This window comes from Manis javanica, chromosome 4 (genome assembly GCF_040802235.1).
Source record: "Manis javanica isolate MJ-LG chromosome 4, MJ_LKY, whole genome shotgun sequence".
Classification (NCBI taxonomy): domain Eukaryota; kingdom Metazoa; phylum Chordata; class Mammalia; order Pholidota; family Manidae; genus Manis; species Manis javanica.
In genome coordinates, this window is record NC_133159.1 from 95898323 (window position 1) to 95919038 (window position 20716).

The 20716-nt window shown below is 37.0% G+C and overlaps 1 protein-coding gene across 6 annotated transcripts in view; it reads right to left on the reverse strand.

Moving 5' to 3' along the window:
• Positions 1-20716, reverse strand: part of MAGI3 (membrane associated guanylate kinase, WW and PDZ domain containing 3) — a 307496-nt gene that overhangs the window by 54288 nt on the left and 232492 nt on the right. For all 6 annotated transcript variants that reach the window (XM_037005364.2, XM_073234405.1, XM_037005363.2 and 3 more), the window contains exons 7-8: positions 11001-11058; positions 6900-6994 (exon numbers count right to left, since the gene is read on the reverse strand). In XM_037005364.2, coding sequence (XP_036861259.1) covers positions 6900-6994; positions 11001-11058 — 153 coding nt within the window. The remainder of the gene's footprint in view (positions 1-6899; positions 6995-11000; positions 11059-20716) is intronic.

Sequence of the window (20716 nt, forward strand, 5' to 3'; positions counted from 1 at the left end):
GGTGGTGGGCCTTGAAGCTGCGTAGCCAGCCAGGGGGATGGAGCACCTGAAGATCATTTAAGCTCCCAACCTGCTGGGCAGAGTGCACCTGGAGAATTTTGTCTACCTGTCCTTTCTCCTGAGCAGTAAGCTCTGTGCAATCCTTGCCCCTATAACAGCCCTCTCGCTGTTAGGAAGTCTCTCAGACTGCCCACCCAGATCAGCCAGATATGAATCCCTCTTTTCCACAAGGAGCTGGAATCTCCGTCTCTCCAGGTATTCAGCCTATCTTAGCTTTCCAACCCCACTAATCACCAGAGCACCATGCAAGGTAGGTTCATGCTCCCAGAGTAGATCTTCAGGGGTAGGTGTTCAGCAGTTCCAGGCCTCCACTCCCTCCCTGCTCTGATTCTCTACCACCTGCCAGTGAGCTGGGGTCGGGGAGGGGCTTGGGCCCTGCTGGGTCACAGCTTCAGTACGTTACCCTGTTCCCTGAGGTCTGCTCTTTTCTCCAGGTGTATGCAGTCTGGTGCAGCCTTCTTTCCTGTTGCTCTTTCAGGATTAGTTGTATTAAGTTATATTTTCGCATTATATGTGGTTTTAGCCGGAGGTCTCTGTCTCACCTTTCATGCTGCCATCTTTAATTCGCATATGTCTTTTTAAACCTGTGATCTTGTTTTCTTCAGGTAAATTCCTAGGAGTGGAATTACTGGGTCAAATGGTATTTTTATTTTGAGTTTTTTGAGTAACTTCCATATTACTTTCCACAGTGGTTGAACTTTACATTCCTACCAACAAGATGGGAGGGATTCCCCTTTCTCCACATCTTCACAAGCATTTGTTGTTCCTTCTCTTTTGGATGTTGACATCCTAACTGGTGTGAGGTGGTATATCACTGTGGTTTTAAATTGCATTTCTCTGATGATTAGCAATGTGGAGCATCTTTACATGTGCCTGTTGGCCACCTGAATTTCTTCTTTGGGGACGTGTCTGTTTAGATCCTCTGCTCATTTTTTAATAGGGTTATTTGCTTTTTGGGTGTTGAAGCATGTGAGTTCTTTATATATTTTGGACATTAACCCCTTATCCAATATGTCACTTATGAATATATTCTCCCACAATGTAGGATACCTTTTTGATCTACTGATGGTGTCCTTTGCTGTACAGAAGCTTTTTAGTTTGATGTAGTCCCATTTGTTCATTTTTGCTTTTCTTTCCCTTGCCCGAGGAGATGTGTTCAGGAAAACGTTGCTCATGTTAATATTCAAGATATTTTTGCCTATTTTTTTTTTTCTAAGAGTTTTGTGGTTTCATTACTGACATTCAGGTCTCTGATCCATTTTGAGTTTACTTTTGTGTATAGAGTGAGACAGTAATCCAGTTTCAATCTCTTACATGTAGCTGTCCAGTTTTGCCAACACCAGTTGTTGAAGAGGCTGTCATTTCCCCATTGTATATCCATGGCTCCTTTATCATATATTAGTTGACCACATATGTGTGGGTTTATATCTAGGCTCTCTGTTCTGTTCCATTGATCTATGGATCAGTTCTTGTCCCAATACCAAATTGTCTTGATTACTGTGGCTTTGTAGTAGAGCTTGAAGTTGGGGAGCATAATTCCCCAAGCCTTATTCTTCTTTCTCAGTATTGCTTTGGCTATTCAGAGTTTTTTGTGTTTCCTTATGAATTTTAGAACTATTTGATAAAGATCATTGTGAAGAATGTCTTTGGTATTTTAATAGGCATTGCATTGAATCTGTAGATTGCTTTAGATAGAATGGCCATTTTGACAATATTAATTCTTCTTGTCCATGATCATGGGATGTATTTCCATTTATTGGTGTCCTCTTTAATTTCTCTCATGAGTGTCTTGTAGTTTTCAGAATATAGGTCTTTCACTTCCTTGGTTAGGTTTATTCCGAGGTATTTTATTCTTTTTGATGCTATTGTGAATGGAATTACATTCCTGAATTCTCTTTCTGATAGTTTATCATGACTATATAGGAGTGCAACATATTTCTGTGCATTAATTTTGTATCCTGCAACTTTGCTAAATTCAGTTAGTAGTTCCAGTAGTTTTGGAGTGGATTCTTTAGGGTTTTTAATGTATAATATCATGTCATCTGCAAACAGGGACAGTTTAACTTCTTCCTTACCAGTGTGGGTGCCTTTTATTTCTTTGTGTTATCTCATTGCTGTGGCTAGGACCTCCAGTACTATGTTGAATAAAAGTGGGGAGAGTGGGCATCCTTCTCTTGTTCCCGATCTTATTGGAAAAGCTTTTAGGTTTTTGCTCTTCAGTATGATGTTGGCTGTGGGTTTGTCATATATGGCCTTTATTATGTTGAGGTACTTTCCCTCTATACCCATTTTGTTGAGAGTTTTTATCATGAATGGATGTTGAATTTTGTGAAATGCTTTTTCAGCATCTATGTAGATGATCATCTGATTTTTTTTGTCCTTCTTTTTGTTGATGTGGTGGATGATGTTGATGTATTTAAGAATATTGTACCATACTTGCATCCCTGAAATAAATCCACTTGATCATGATAGATGATCTTTTTGATGTGTTTTTGAATTCAGTTTGCTAATATTTTGTTGAGTATTTTTGCATCTATGTTCATCAGGGATATTGGTTTGTAATTTTTTGTGTGTGTTTGGTGTCTTTGCCTGGTTTTGGTAGTAGAGTAATGCTGTTTTCATAGAATGGGTTTGGAAGTACTCCTTCCTTTTCTACTTTTTGGAAAACTTTAAGGAGGATGGGTATTAGGTCTTCACCAAATGTTTGATTAAATTCAGCAGTGAAGCCATCTGGTCCAGAGTGTTTTGTCTTAGGTAGCTTTTTGATTACCAATTCAATTTCATTGCTGGTAATTGTCTTTTCAGATTTTCTGTTTCTTCCTGGGTCAGTTTGAAAAGTTGTATTTGTCTAGAAAGTTGTCCATTTCTTCTAGGTTATTCAGTTTCCTAGCATATAATTTTTCATAATATTCTTTAATAATTCTTTGTGTTTCTGTGATTTCTGTAGTGATTTTTCCTTGCTCATTTCTGATTCTGTTTATGAGTGTACACTCTCTTTTTTTCTTGTTAAGTCTGGTTAGGGGTTTATTTATTTTGTTTATTTTCTGAAAGAACCAGCTCCTGGTTTCTTTAATTCTTTCTATTGTTATATTCTTCTCAATTTTATTTATTTCTGATCTCTATATGTCCCTTCTTCTACTGACTTGGGGCCTCATTTGTTGTTCTTTTTCTAGTTTCATTAATCGTGAATTTAGACTGTTCATTTGGGACCGTTCTTCTTACTTTAGATAAGCCTGAATTGCGATATACTTTCCTCTTAGAACTGCCTTCACTGCACCACAGAGAGTTGAGGTGTTGAGTTGTTGTTTTCATTAGTCTCCGTATATTGCTTGATCTCTGTTTTTTATTTGGTCATTGATCCATTGATTATTTAGGAGCATGTTGTTAAGCTTCCATGTGTTTGTGAGATTTTTTGTTTTCTTTGCAAAATTTTTTACTAGTTTCATACCTTTGTAGTCTTAGTAGTTAGTTGGTTGGTAGAATAACAATCCTTCTGAATTTACTGAGGCTCTTTTTGTAGCCTAGTAAGTGGTCTATTCTTGAAAATGTTCCATGTGCACATGAGAAGAATGTGTATCCTGCTGCTTTTGAGTGGAGTGTTCCGTGGATGTCTGTTAGGTCCATCTTTCTAATGTGTTGTTCAGTGTCTCTGTCTCCTTACTTATTTTCTGTCTGGTTGATCTGTCCTTTGGAGTGAGTGGACTGCTGAAGTCTTCTAGAATGAATGTATTACATTCTATTTCCTCCTTTAATTCAGTTAGTATTTGCTGTACATATTTGGGTGCTCCTATGTTGGTTGCATAGATATTTATAATGGTTATATCCTCTTGTTGGACTCACCCCTTTATCGTTATGTAATGTCCTTCTTTGTCTCTTCTTTCTTTCTTTTGAAGTCTATTTTGTCTGAAAGAAGTACTGCAACTCTTGCTTTTTTCTTCCTATTATTTACATGAAGTATCTTTTTCCATCTCTTCACTTTTAGTCTGTGTATGTCTTTTGGTTTGAAGTGAGTCTGTTGTAGGCAGCACATAAACGAGTTGTGCTTTTTTATCCATTCTGTAACTCTGTGTCTTTTGATTGGTCCATTCAGTCAATTTATATGTAGGGTGATTATTGATATATATGTACTTATTGCCATTGTAGGCTTTAGATTCGAGGTTACCAAGGTTCAAGGGCAGCTTCTTTACTATCTAACAGTCTAACTTAACTTGTTTAGTACACTATTACAAACACAATATAAAGGCTCTTTTTTTCTTTCTTCTTTTTCTTTCTCCTCTACTCTTTATACATTAGGTCTCATATTGTTATCTTTGTGTATTGCTTGACTGACTTTGTGGGTAGGTGATTTAGTTTTGCATTTGCTTAGTAATTAATTTTTTTACTTCCTTTATTGTGGTTTTATTTTCTCTGGTGACAGCTATTTAGCCTTAGGAGCACTTCCATTTAGAGCAGTCCCTTTAAAATACATTGTAGATATGGTTTGTGGGTGGTAAATTCCCTCAACTTTTGCTTATCTGGAAATTGTTTGTTTAATCCTGGCTTGAAATTTAAATGATATTCTTGCTGGGTAGAGTATTCTTGATTGGAGGCCCTTCTGTTTCATTGCATTAAATATATTATGCCACTCCCTTTTGGCCTGTAGGGTTTCTGTTGAGAAGTCTGATGATACCCTGATGGGTTTTCCTTTGTAGGTGATCTTTTTTTCTCTCTCTAGCTGTTTTTAATACTCTGCCCTTGGCCTCAGTCTTTGCCATTTTAATTACTATATGTCTTGGTGTTGTCTTCCTTGGGTCCCTTGTGTTGGGAGATCTGTGTACCTCCATGTGCCAAGAGACTATTTCATTCCCCAGATTTGGAAATTTTTCAGCAATTATTTACTCAAAGAGACTTTCTCTCCCTTTTTCTCTCTCTTATTCTTCTGGTACTTCTACAATTTGAATATTATTATGTTTGGATTGGTCACAGAATTGTCTTACTATTCTTTCATTCCTAGGGATCCTTTTTTCTCACTCTGCCTGAGCACCTTTGTATTCCTGTTCTCTAGTTTCTATTCCATTTACTGTCTCCTCTACCCCATGTAAACTGCTTTCAAATCCCTCCATTCTATGTTTCATTTTAGGTAATGTATTTTTCAAAGTTTCTATCTTCCTTGAGATTGTCCCTGAGATTTTGAATATTTTTCTGGCAGCATGTTTATGATTTTTATTTTGAAATCTTTATCAAGAAAATTGTTGATTTCAGTTTCAGTGAGCCCTCTTTCTGGGGCTTCAGGGATTTGGGGATTGAATAAGTTTTTTTGCCGCTTCATATTTCTACGATGAAACAGTATGGAATAACAACTTTGTGTAGGTTGCACTCTCTAGGGCCCAGAAGCTCTCCTCTCTGGAGCTGCCCAGCCCCTGCAGTGATGGTGAGGATTGCAGGCAAGTTGGGCTGGTGCCTACCAGGAGGAAAGAGCTCTTTCCTGCTTCCCAGCTGCAGTGCCTGCCTCCACTGCCAGGGCCAGTGGGCCAAGTGTGCAGGAAGCAGCCTCTGTGTTACGCTCCTGTAGCGGCCATAGGCGCAGCCTCCCTGTGGCTGGCCTGGCATGATCACAGGGCCAGCAGTTTTGTGAACTGGTGCCGGCCAGGAGGAAGCAGTGGCATGCTGTGTAACGCAATTGGGGGCCTCAGGGCTGTATTGATAGCCAGGGGGATGGAGCGCCTGAAAGTTCCCAATCTGCTGGGCTGAGTGTGCCAGGACAATTTTGTCCACCTGTCCTTTCTCCTGAGCATCAAGCTCTGTGTAATCCTTGCTGCTTTCACAGCCCTCTCACTGTTGGGAAGTCTTTCAAAGTGCCTGCCCTTCTTTTGTCCCAGAGTGGCCGGTTGTGCTTACCTGTTCTCCACAAGCAGCCGGAATCTCAGTCTCTCCAAGTATTCTGTGCTGCTTTCCAATCCCTCTAATCTCCAGAGCACCATGTAATGTGGGTTCATGCTCCTGGAGTAGATCTCCATGGGTGGGTATTTAGCAGTCCTGGTCTTCTACCCTCTCCCCATTCTGTTTCTTTTCCTCCTGCTGGTGAGCTGGGGTGGGAGGAGGGCTTGGGTCCTGCCAGATTGCAGCTTTGCTACTTGACCCTTTTCCATGAGGTCTTCTCTTTTTCCCAGATGTAAGCCATCTGTTATAGTCTTCTTTCTGGTCACTCTTTGAGGATCAGTTGTATTTGCTGTATTTTCATGTTATATGTGGTTTTGGGAGGAGATTTCTGCCTCACTTCTCATGCCACCATCTTTCTCCCCCTCACTTGGTTTCTTATACCTGAGGTGCATTCAGACTTCCATATTTTTTAAATGTTCTCCAAGTGATCTTGATATTACTAATACTCTACTATCCCACTTAGATGCCCAATGATGTAGGCAAATAATATGGTGGATTTATTTACTATTTGTTCATATCAGTGAATGAAGAATCCTTAATGGTTACTGACATTAAATCTAAGCAATTAATTTGGGAGAAGATCATAATGAATTAGAGATCTAATACTGGCCTGCCCTTAAGCATTATGAAACAATGAAATCTTCACATCAAAACCTCCAACCCATAACTAAGCTATTCAATTCCTTCTCTTAACAATATCCTACTTTCTACATGTGCAGCATGAGAAAGAAATATCTTAGTATTCTTAAAATGTTCAGACATTTTATTGAGATTATGCATATCTTCACAGTAACAAAAATAGGACACTCTCTGTTGAATTTAAAGCCCTAACAATAACAAGTTCAAACTCACTTTTATTAATTCAGCATGCAAATTTAACAAGTCATTCTTAGAGGAAAAGATTGAGGAAAAAGTTCTACCTGGTTTTGAAGACCCAATATCAGCCTGTCCTAACTGCTTTTTCCTTTTGGCTTCCTCCACTGGATTTTCAAACTGCGTTTTCTGGTTAAGGTGACTGTGAAATGTAGAAAAATATGCATTTCAGTTTCACGTAAAATTGTTACAGTATTTTTAAATACACTATTTATGCCATTTCATCACCACAGTTTAGGGAACAGATTTTGTGTCTCTGGGCTACGGAAGAACACAGAGAAGCTGAAAGATAGTAGTGGAAGGGTTTTCTGGCAACTAAAAAAAAAAAGCTCACAGAAGATGCCTAGAAGTCAAAGCTGCTAAAACATTCACTATAGCTTTTTCACAAATGTACCAAATACAGCCAGTGACAGTTTTCTAAACTTCCACAGTAGAAGCCCTTACATCTAATGCAATCAGTACTATTGGTAATTGATCAGTTAATTTTTTTAAGGCAGTTAATGATAGTTTGAGTTTCTTTAAAATGGAGCAGTTGTAAAGACACTTTTGAGGAAATCTCATTACAGAAGGCTTTTAAAATTTTACTGTTACTTTTTCAACTGACTCAACCACATTAGGCAACTGAGAAAGATTTGCTTTTATCAAATTGTATCAGGGAACTTTCCCACACTTAAACACTTCTTCTTAATTATGCAATAACTAAGTAAGTTATGTAATTACAACACAAGTTCATCTGGCAGTTCTTATTTGGGAGCATTCACAGCTGAGCTGGCTTTGATAGCACACAAGTCTGTGGGGAAAAGCAGAAAAATGTGAGGAGACTAAGAGCTAACCAATTAGCCAATCACAGTCACTACACTACAGCCAATAGCATGTTTTACAGAAGGAAGAGCACTGGTTTTTTTTTGCAAGTCAGTTAATTAGAAGTTCGTTAGGACTGCAACTATTGTAAAAAAGATGATTAAGACCACCAACAGGTTTAATACAGGAGCAATGAGAATTATATTCTAGCACTTACAGAGTATAAACACGTTTCAGCCCAATGACATGCATTTTCCAGTAGAATCCATTTTAATAAGAAATGACATTAGTGAATACCAACAATTAAATATTAAATTATGAGAATTTCAGATTATGATCATCTTTAGAGAGGTTGACTATTACAAAACCTACACATAAAGAATCATGCAACTGGATAATTACTTCACTCTTTGTGAACATAAATAGTGGTGGTGGAGGCGGAGGCAGCAGAGAGCAAACCAAGGTATGCTACCTTTCTCTCTGTTGTCCGGGCTTCCAGTGCACCACCAACCCTGCCACAACTGTAGGTATTTAGTCTCAGAGCTCAAAATATGGCAAGTTCTACTTGACATTCTTTGGATTTTGATTTCACAAAAACTTAAGTATATTTCTGCTCCTTATTGTGAGGAGCACCTTAACAACTGACTTAATTAACTATGTAACTCTCTGTGAAAATGAAGGTCTTTGGTGTTAAGTTAGGTGCCATTTTAAAAATTATTTATTAGGTACTGACATTTTACATATTCTTGAAAAAACAAAACGACTTGAAACTGACACTTAGAAAAAAATAAACCTGTTTGGAAAGAATCTCAGCTCACTTTAACATCATCAGCTAGAATGACTCACTTTGTCACCCAGGCATTAGAACACAAAAAGTAGTAATTTGTATTTATATTCTTCATAATGTGTGGGAGAAGAGAGTAGAAGTATGCAAATGAGTAATCTCTTCCCTGAAAATTCTTTGACAAAAGAATATAAGATTTTAGTGAGGGGGGTAATTGCAACTGTCACCTTAGACTACCTAAATTAAAATGCCACCCAAAGAACAGAACAAAATAGAGTAAAAATAGTCTTGGTTTCATTTAGTTACTTATATCTACAATATTATTAAGATGTAACAGATTTTGTTTTCCACATGACTAGCTATGGGAAGTAAGAGGAGGCGACAGATTATCAGAAAAACTAAACAAGGATAGGAAACAAGCATGATTAAATATATAATAAGATAATTTAGATTCTCACTATATTACAATTTTGTATATAACAGGCAGACTTCAAAAATTTATCTCAACAAACAAAATCATTATTCATCCATGAAGAATTTAAGATATTAAAGATAATGTGTATTTTGTCACCTTTGTCAGTTTGTCACCTAAGTACACCAGGATATTACTGTAATACAATAAGACAACATTTCTAAGTACATAAGCATTCTTATGGAAGGCCTGCCACTAAATATTTGGAAAAATTTTATTTTTAAAAACGAATCCATTTCAGAATCTCATTATCTAAAAGAATACTTACAAAGAAAACCTACCATTGAAGTTGGTGTTACTACTTACAAGACTCCTGCCAAAAACAATAATTGTGCCATCTGGTTTGACAAACTGAGAGCGCCAAAGAGTAGTCATTTAAGTCACAGCTTTTTATCTCTATCAGTAAACTCACTGCAGATTACTATGGTTGAGATTCAAAACCTAACTAACCTGGGAGTCAAGCCACACTCCACAGCTCAGCTGACTCCATACTAATGTGCATTTTGGAAGCAGCCTGCTCTTTCTTAAACTAATAAATTATCCTCCTGTAAAATGAGCTCGTTTTGGGACCAATCATACAAAATCATGTCACTGCTGCTGTTCCTAATTCAGGCGACTTCACATACCTCTACGACAACTGGGAGCAGGCAGCTTCAAGATTGCCCTAATGTTGTTTCAATATTATATCCTTGCTTAAAGGAACCAGATCATTTAGCCCAAGATTTTATTATAGGCACATGACTTTCACCTCTTGACCATGTATTCATATTCACTTGGAATGAAGAGTAAGAGAGTGAGAGTCATTCTCTTAAAATTTTCAGCAGTGTCAGGGGCAAATAATGGTTGACTGAAGCCAAATTTAAATAGGTTACTAGGAAAAAATCCCACAAAACCTTTTCATTTGGTCTTCAAATATTCCTTTGACTTGAAAAAATGGTTGTTCCAGCTGCTGTACACTTTTCACCTCACAATTCAGTGAGATACTTAGTAATACAATGGGACATAAAATTAGCACAACCTTTCAATGGAACCAAAATATTGACTCTGAAATTATATGCCTATGAGTCAAATTGAGCTGTTTTCTTGGGGTAACAAGTTAGATTCTAAGAAAGCATTCCAGAAATCTCTCTGACCACAGTGACTCAAGTAACAATCTACACATTAGAATAAAGACCAGAGTTACAACAGAAGGCAGAGATACTTACTTTAAGGATAATACCAGGAAGTAGTATTTTTTGTGTATACCAACAACTGATGAAAAATAGAAGATTCTCATCTTTGCCATTTTTTCCAGGTAATAATATCATTTTGCCTTTACTACCTAAGCAGTAGGTTCAGACTTCTGGTTTCCAGGTAAAAAGTAACATTTCTGGTGAAATTATTTGTCTGGTGCTAGATGCCTGATATTAAAATTCTATCTATAACATTTGGAAAAAAGCAATCCCAGTGGTCATAACAATGTAGCAATTAGGTAAATGAAGGAAAGGGAAAGAAAAATTAAGAAGTTGACGTTATCCTAATTTCGCTGGCTAATGTATGCAGGGGTTTGGTGCTCTACTCTGACATATATTTATGTTTAAGTTTAACCATAACAGCTGAGAAAGAAGGAACTTTTCACTCCCAAAGAGAATACTAACTCTTCCTTAACTCCTTAAAAATTAACACTTTTAATCATACATTTCAAAATTTTGAACATTATGGTGGACTGCCCTTAAAGTCCTTTTATTGCTTTCAGAACCATACCACTGTAGGGTTGGAAATGACTTGAATGGTTCATCCAGTACAATGCCCTCATTTCACAGTTTTCTACCTACTGAAGCTTGCTCTTTAGAGGCTATAGTGGTGATGATAACATCTCCAGCTTTTAATCATTTGGGCAACTTCCCTCTAGCTTTCTGTACTTCAAAGCCAACTGCTGGAGAGCCCAGAGTCAGTGAAGTAATGCTCACTGCCTCTACCTTCTCATTCCCCTAGTGGAAAACACTTGAAAGCTGGATTGCAGAAGCATGAAGTGCTGTATTCAGTATTCCCTCCAGCTGCATAATGAAAGAAAAGCACTTGGAGGAATATTAACAGAGGTAACAAACTTACTCAACATAGTATGTGCCATACTGAGGGTCCTCTATTTTCTCCCAGCCATAAGGAAGTTCTGTAAAGAAAGAACAAAAGAAAAAAAAAAGAATTAAGTGAAATGCCAGATTGAAAACCAACAGGAAAAATTCACCAGCAAGTGAATTTAAGTGTCTTTTCGTTATGCTAGTATGTGGAAGATAGACAGAACTCAATTTCAAAGAACAAACACAGTTTGAGTCTGAGTGGCTTCTTCAATAGCTACTGAGTGTCTCAGCAAGTAATTAGAAGCCCAGTAAAAAGAAGACATTTAACTCAAAGAGGTTTACTGAATCACAAGCCATAACAATGTTAATTATTTTTAAAAATCATCTAATATATACCTCTCTTTAAGAAGCTTGGTAATCTGACCCAAGACACACTCACCCTGTTGTCCAATATAAGCAGCAGCTGCTCGTCAAATTTCTCACTATGGTACATAAGACTTGGATATAGTAAGACAATTATTCCTGTTATCACATTCTGACCCATTTCTTCTCAAAGAAGTCCAGCCTTGGAGTTTTGCCATTTCAGGTAGACAATCTAGATTTGCTTAAAACCTAATACCTATTTTCCTTTGCATTAACTTGATCTGAGTTTCTGAAAGAAAATTTATGTAATTACCACAGTGCCATGTGTAGAATCTATATTTGTGTATGGTTACAAAGAAAGACCTTGCATAGGATATTATATATTATTTACTCCAAGTAACTGACCAATAAAATATAACCAGAAAAGCTAAAGATAGCTGAATTTCTGAGAGTAAAAAAAAAAAAAAACATTCTGGTCTTTCTAACATAAACTGAACCTGTCAAGAAAGAATCCTCTTTTCTCTCCCACACTGTTTTCCAAGTTAAGCTTCTGAAGAATCATTTTATTAGTCAGATGTGGATTAAGTTGGTGGGAATATTCCTAGCAGGTGGTTTTGTTCAGTAGAAAGATAGGAGCAGCTGGGGAAGGGAAAGATAAGAGTCAAGGTAAAAACTGCGAGTTAGGGTTCCCACTTGAAGACAATAGAGACTTTTCAGGGAGATAACTTCCTTGCCTATGAGACCAGGCCAAACCAGTCCCAAACAGATCCCAGGGGGGTACAATCCAATAAAACTAAGAACCACCTAAGCCACACCTCATCATAATCTCATTAAAATAAAACAGTGGTTTTGCTTCCACCCACACCACACAAACACAAACACACCTCATGGGCTTTTTTGTGTGCATTCTGTGAAAAGACAAGCACACCAGGAGGAATGAGTGCATAACTAGACCTGTCAATCAAATGACTTCACCCTATCAGTCCAAGATTCACCTCCCAGCTAGGACAAGATAAATAGACCCTCCCCTAAAAGTTTGGGGTCTTTGTCTACCTTGACTGGCCCGTTCCTCCGGGAGAGTGTATTCAAGTAAAACTTTCACTCTGCTTCACTATTGTACCTCTGTCTTTCAATTCTTTGTTTCATCAGGGACAAGAACTGAGAACAAACTCAACTTGGAACAGTTTTAGTGCTCTCAATTATACATAGGATCCCAGCAAGAAGGAATTTCTAAAAACCCACAGTTGTACACTATGACGACCCACACTTTTATTTTCATTTTAGAGTGTTTTTTTGTTGTGCTAAAATAAGCACACATGTGCACACATACACACAAATTGTGTATACAAGACAGAAAATAGGCTTAGGATATATCAAAAAAAATATTAATATTATATCATTTAGCTGCAGTTACGATGTGTTGACTTTGCAAGCAAAAATTCCATTATAATAATCCTGACAAGCTATACAAGCTGTTATGCCCTAGTAAAAATCATTATTCCACATTCATAATAAAAAGAGAACAGATGACTAGCCTCTAAATGAAAAGCTCTGAATCACCTCTACCCCTTTTCTCCAGCATATTTTTCTGCCTACGTATACATATATATGCTGATTGGTAGTTCTGAAGCTTGATGAATTTTTGCCATTTTCCTTTGAAGGACCTGGTTGAAATGTGTGAGATGGAAAAGATGAGAATAGCTGAAAACGACTATGTGAAAACAGAACTGAATAACTGAGAAGAACTCAGATACACTTCACACCCACAAAACAAATGATCGTCAATTAAGCAGATATGATATTTTATGACCAAGCAACTGTTAAAATAGATAAGAGTATTTGTTGGATTATATCTGTAAAACATGCCCTATAATAAGATATAACCAAAGCATTATCATTAAGGATCCTCCATGAAGGAGATTTTTTTCATTAATAGAAATAGCATGGGAACTAAAGGTGCTGCTGAGTGACAATGAATTCTACTACTGCACCACAACTGGGTTTATGCTTTGTCTTAGAGAAGTTTGGGGAATCAAAAGAACTATAAAGATAGCTGGAACATTCCACGTGGCATCTGAAAAATTCACTACAAATAATGTAGTAATACTTAATAAGGAGAAAAGACCAACATAAACATATTTTGGTGTTAACTTGGAAGGTGACACAGCATTTTATAGCATTTAAAGCAATTAACAACAGATAAAGTACAGTCCTCTCTCCTTGGGAGAGTAAACAAATTGGTGATTTACCTTCTTGGTTACTTTTATTTATCACTTCAAACCCTTACCACTGATACCATTATCCAGTTTGTTGCAGGGCTGATTAATAGAGATAAAGAAGTATTTTCCATTTTCCTATTTAAAATAAAGGTAAAAAAAAACAAAAACAAAAACAAAACATTAAAATACCTAGCAATTTTACACACTATTCAGAGGGTCAATTGAGCCACTGATTTCCTTCCCTTTTTTTCTTTTTCTCCTTCCTTGGTTTCTTTCCTTCTTATTCAAAAATAAAAACTAGAAACATGACACAGTTCTTGACTTCAAGGAGCTCACAGACTAAACAGGAAGAAAGAAGAGAGTGATATAATGAAGATAAGCACAAGCTCTTCTGGGGTGTGCAGGGGAATGACACCAATTGCTTGGTAAGAGTAGACATCAGAAAAGTCTTCTAAAAGAGGGTGATATTTATCAGTCTTAAAGGATGATTTGGGATTGGGGATCAGGGTAAGGGCATTCCAGACAGATCAAAGAGCACTGAGATGTAAAAATGTTGGGAATTTCCCGAAAGTACAAATAATTTGATAGGACTTGAGTGAAAGTTATATGCAAGGTGCTTATTTTACAAGCAAGCTCTAAATCAGAGTTCTGGAGGAGTGCTATGTTAAGGAGTTTGACCTTTTTTTTTGATGATGATGGGACTAATTAAACTTGACTATGACAAGATTACATCTGAGAAAGATATGGGCAGCAGTAATAGATGATGAAAAAGATGGAGTGGCAAATAAAGGAAGACAAGTAAGAAAATCATTTATAGACTAGATAAGAAATTTTGAAGGCTGACACAAATGCAGTGATCATGGGAATGCAGGTAGAAAGGTAAGACATGAGCAGCCGGAGAAGGGGAAGATAAGGTTCAAGGAAAAAACTGCTCCAACTCTGCCCAGGTAGGGGGACCCCCATGAAAACTACAAAGGCTTTGCAGGGAGATAACTTACTTGCCTTTCTGGACCAGGCTAACCTGGTCCCAACCTGATACCAACATGGGTGTAACTGAACAAACTGAGAATCACCCAAACCATACCTCATCATAATCTCATTAAAACAAAATTGCAGTTTTGCTACCCCCATCCCATGGACTTCTCTGTGTGCATTTTGGGAAAAGACATGTGGTGCACCATGAGGAATGGGTATATAACTCAAGCTGTCAATCAAATGACCTCACCCTATCAATCAAAGAAGTGTCTCTCACTAGGTCATGATACACAGACCCTCCCCTATAAGTCTGGGGCATTTGTCTACTTTGACTCTGGCCTGCTCCTCCCTTGAAGTGTACTCAAATAAAACTCACTCTCCTTTGCTATTGTGTCTCTGCCTTTCAATCCTTTGTTGTGGTGGGGACAGAACCCAGGAGAACAAACTCAACCCATAATAGGAATGGGGAGCGAGAATGAAAAATAGAGACAAGGAAGTCAAACTAACAGAACTCAATGACTGACACGAAGATTGAGGGAGGAAAAGATGGGAGGAAGCCAAGATGATTCCTAGATTACTGGCTCTTCTGGCTTGAAAATTAAGTATTATCAAATATTTATTGAATACCTACTATGAAAATAGCCATGGGAATATGAAAAGAGGTATTAAATTGGATTTAGAGGCATTTAGGAGACAGATAATATGTAATAAATGCCTAGTATAGTATGTAGTACTAATGGACACTTAAGAGATGGCAGGTTTTTTAAAGTCAGAATTGCTAGAACTTGATAGTTAATTGCAAAGAAGAGGATAAAGTGAGGAAAAAGTTGAGAATGAGAATCAGATTTTCATTCAAGGAACTGGGAGGAGGTGATGTCATTTGTTGAGAGCAGGAAAGTATACAGAAGATTTAGCTCAGTTTGTAAGGTGTCACATTTTAGGGGACAGTGGAACATTCTGGTACAGATCTTTAACAATCTCATGAAAATATGAACCTGGTCCTCAAAAAAGAAATGTAGGAAGATAAGAACTTGGGAGACATTGGAGTTAAAGCTGTGGCAGTGGACAAGGTTATTATCTAGGTAGATTGTGAATAGTAAAAGGTGAAGAACAGAACCTTAGGAGCATTAACAATCTAATGAGCAGATGGAGACAGTTAAAAATTGGGGGTATGGAGTCAAAGAAGATAGAAGAGGAGAGCATTTGCAAATACCTTGTGAGCTGTGAGAACTGAAAATAAGGGCTAAAAAGAGTCCACCAAATTTGGCAAACAGGTTACTAGTAACCCTAAGAAAAGCAGTTTTGCTGAAAAGGTAGGGAGCGAAAGTCTGCATATTGTAGTACTGAAGAGTAAAATAGGAGGTGGAGTCCTCAAGAAAGATGGCTTTTTTTTTTTTAACTTGGTTGTGAAAAAGAGAGTGTGAGAACTGTGGGGAAGAATAGGGTCAAGAGAAAAAAGAGAAAATGTGTTTATTTACTTCTGATAGGAAAGACCTAATCATATTCTTCCGTTAGAAGCTAACATTCTCCCCAAAAGTTGACTCAATAGGCAAAACTATTTCTGGCATGTCAAGTAGCTGGTTGGTTCTAAAGCCTATGAATTTATCCTTCTTTCTTTCCTCTTCCCAAAATAGGACTTTTCTTATTTAATATAGATTACAATTGTTCTCTATACAGTTGATAATCTTTATTATTCTCTAAACTCCAAAATGACATCAACATTTAATATTTTATTTTATCCCTAAGTAAAAATTGAATCTTTCTCTCATCATAAGAGAAAAGGAGTTCAGAGCAAAATAGATTCCTGATGTTGTATTTTAAAGACAACTATTTCACCAAATAACTAATTATTTTATTTGAACGGAAGATAATTATGCACATCAATTACACCATCAGATACAATATAAAGACACAGTTGGGTTCTGAGTTTAAGAAGACTGGGGAGGAAAAGGGTAAATGCAAACAATAAGTATCTGAAACTATAAAAACTTGTATTTAAAATGTTAATACTGTTATCTGAGCATCTACTATGTGCAGAGCACTGTGGCAAATATGAACATAAGTCAGATATAGTCTAATCTGGAAATAGTCTACTGTGGGCCTATCCTCCCCCCATTCCAGGATGATACAAAGTACACAGAAAAAGTGGTAAAGGCTTGCTGAGCATAGAACAAATAGGCTCAAGTTTCCAAACTGTGGCATCTGGTCCCACAGATTAAGTACAGACAATGTTAGAAAGGCATATCCAGTTGTGGGAATGGGAGAGTAGCCCTTACATTAAAAGGTTTTGTTAAAAAGAAAACCAGTCAACATAGGGTCACTTGTGCTAGGCCACGTCATCAAACCAGGGCTTAATACCTAACCTAACTGTAGTTTCAACCTTCCCAGAAACGTAGTCAGTCAGGAATTTTCTGGTCAGCCTTGCTAAGACAATGCCACATGGGTCCCTTCTATGCCCCAAAGGAATCCAGTAGTAAGACCCTCTGTCCCCAAATGAAGGTGACCTAACCCCAAATAATCCTTTTTTCTGTTTATGGCTTCCTTGTCCTGCCTTTAAAACCTCTCCCTTTCTATAGCCCTTTGGAGCATCTCTCCACTTGCCAGATGGAATGCTCCCAACTCATGAAATGTTTAATAAAGCCAATTGAACTTAAAATTCACTTGGTTGAAGTTTGATTTCTAACAGATCTGGTGTCAGAATTGGGATCTGAAGTGAAAACTTCCTACTACATTCAGGGACAATGAGAAACATAGGTGTGGCAACCTGCAAACCCTTTTGAGTTCACTCTTTCTTGCAGTTTCTGAATGCTGTTGGGTGAGTTGTTGAACTCTGCTCTTTCTGTGTTGTGTTCCTGATCTAATCGGCTTTCCAGTCCAGAGTTAATGAGTCTGTCTGGACTGACAGGAGGCTCTGACACAGAGGCAGTCCTCAGCCCTCGGTTCAGTCTGCAATTCCATATTGGAATCCCTTCCCCAGGTCCAGTCTGCAGTCCCCATTTACTGCAGTTTGCTGGTTTAGTCCATGCTGGGAGTTGCTGGTGGTGTGTACGGCCTAGTGGCCCACATCTTTTGGTTGATGTGCTGAGGTACACATGTCTAGTAAAGGCTTTAGTTACTGGGATCCTTTAAATTCTAAAGAGTCAAGAATGCCACCTTCCAACACTAGAAATTATGATTCCAGAAACTGTATCTATCAAAAATAGCAAAATCTTACTAAGCTTGTGTCTTAACAACTTGGCTTATAACTGTCATGTTGGAGACCCTGTGATCAGATAGAAAATACCACACATCTCCAACACACAGACATATACCCTATTTGTGACCAAAGATGGTTACACTGAAATGTAGGTTCAACTCCATTTGTGTCTCAGGTCTTACCAAACTGCTGCCAGCCCTCAGTAAAATAACAACCTAGAATAACTATGGCCAGTATGAGGAATGTTATATTAGATAAAATCATTTAAGAAGTGCACTTAAAAGCAAGTCTTCAAAATTCTAGAATAGCTTCATTAAAAGTTTTGTTGCAGAAAGGTAATGAGAAATTAAAGATATGAGTTACTAAACCAAAAGATTGTAAGCCTGACATAACTCCTAGTGCTCCCCTCTGTCTTCCTTTGAGTACTCATTATAGTAATTCTCTATATGTATTGTTTTTCCACTCTAAAAAGACTATATAACCATAAGCAACAGTCTTCCAAATTGATGGCCTTACAAACACCCCCATATGGGCCCCTCCCAGGTCGACCAAACTGGGATTTCTTAGTAAACTGCTATATTATTCCCTTAAAACAGCCCAGGAAAAACTCTTGTAGATAACGGAGACTGTACAGTAGAAAAACTAGCAGAAGCCAGGAAAGGGTGAAAATCCTTACCAGAAACAGCTCTTCTGAATTGCCTACAGTGCCCTCTTGAGGGGGGAAAATGAAACTTCACGTTGTTGCTCCCTTTCCAAATCTAATCCAGTTGGTTATGGATCCTTTCTCTCCCAGTATAGCTATTGCCTTCTTTCTTTTCTTGTTTTACATCCTAAAAACTGGGTTTGGCTTTCTGCCTGCCTGGGACATGCAGGTTGTTGGTCATTTCTCTGGCTGTTCTTGGGAAGGGCTCTGCATCCTTTGCAGCCTCTTTGGTGATCCCCATGGGTGTTATTCTATACTGCCAAAAATACTTAATGTTTGTCCTGGCTCAAAACTGATAAGATCCTTAAAAGACTTTTTCAGTACCCCTGCAGTCAAAAGTTCGCCAGACTAGGAGCTGATAGAACCTCAGAGGAATTTTTTTAAAGGTCTTCTTTCCTAAGGTAAAATTAGAACTATGTACACAGAGGGAAAGTGGCAAATCGAGGATAATGTAGTTGGATGGATGGACCAACCTATGATGTCATTTAAGTTACAACCCAATTCTTTGAGAAACTGGGAGCAACTGTCCTTATCTTACAAATATTTCCAAACCAGAAATATAACTCTAGAAACAGGTCAAAGCCCACCTACAACTTTTATCTAGAACATCTTCAATTCCTAAGATTGAAGGAAAAAAAAAAATGGAAAGGGTCCTTTTAGTACCACTAATGGCTGTAGAAGCATCCTTGCCCCAAATCTAGCTCACAGCTTCCACAAAGTGTTTGTCAAAGACAAAAACAAATCGTTAAGTGTCTTCTCCACAAATATAAGTAGAATAAGCTTTAGCCATCTGAGCAAGTAACCTTAACTTATTCCACCTGCCAGAAAAGCAGTTTGGGTCCAACTGTGCTTTTACAAACTGAGTAAGTTTTACATTATCATCCCATCTAATGGCTAAGAATTCTAAAGCGATATAAAGTCTTCAGTGGCTTCTGTCTGTATGTCTGTGTGTGGTAGATATGTGGTATTTTCTATCTCCAGATGGTATTGCCAATATTAATTCATAAAGAGCTCTATTTAATTGGTTTAAAAATAAGTGCTTAAAATTAAACATTTTTAAGTTTCAGAGATATAATAGAAACTAACACAAATTACAATAGAAAGTAACCCAAAATTTCAAGTTCAGGTGATCTAGGATAACTTCTGGTAAATAAAAGATAGATTGTTAGTTGGTTTAATAAAAATAGACATGCCTTTACAGTTAGCAACATTATACTTTTTTCCTACCTAAGTTTACTAAGAATAAGCTCATGTTACCTCTGTTATAAAATTTATCAAGGAAAAATGGCTGATAAACATTTAATAAAGCTTTGGTAGGTAACTTAAAGAACGAATAAATTAAACAGATATAAACAAAAAATTTTTGGCAAACTTTTAAAATAGTTTTCCCAAATCTTTTTGGTAATCTGAAATCTTAAAATTTTGCTAAGTTAAATTCATTGAGTACTTAGATCATTTCCAAATAAGATAAAATATGAAACATTAATTGCTAAACAGTCAAAGTTTACCTACTTTTGTCTTCTTGTTACTAAGAAACTAAAGATAAATGTGGGTCTGTTGGTAAAAATGTTTTGTATTTTATTGAAAGACTGTACTAGCATGTTTCTAGAAATTATGAAATGTATTTAATAATTTACCAATCTAAAGAATGCAGTGTAACAAGACAGTTCACAATTGCTTACTTAGTTTTCATCAGAAATGTAAGGTTTCTACAAATTAAGGATTCTAATTAAGTGCAGTTAAAGTCACTAGAAATAATAATGGAAACATCTCTGTGCGTAAGAAACATAGGATATGTACTTTCAGTAAAAGATGGTATGAGGAATGGAAATGCTTTTTTGTTGAGGAAAAAGAAAGTTGTAGACAATTTGTGGGAAAGGAATCTTTGAAAAGGAATTTTAATATGTGGTCAAGCAGGCTAAGATTAAAATGAATTTATTTAAGAATGAGTTTTAGTATCAAAAGTACAATGCTGCAAATTTAGAATTTGGTTTTCTCTCTTTAAAAATACTAAGGTTTCTTGGATTATTGGTTTGTTCTTGCTAGTAAGAGACTGAAGGTTTTTGTTTGCTCTGAAAGTAGTTGCCTAGAAAACAAAATTCCATGTTTTATCGAAATAATTTCCTGTGCTTCATTATACCTTTATCATCAGGTCTTTGATTATATAAGAAAACTATGTCTTCTTTATATTAAAAGAGCTAAGTTTTGCTAGCAACTATGTAACCTTCTATATTTACCTATGAAGTCTTCAGTTGTCATTTTGGGTAAATAAGTATTGTTTCATGGTGACATAT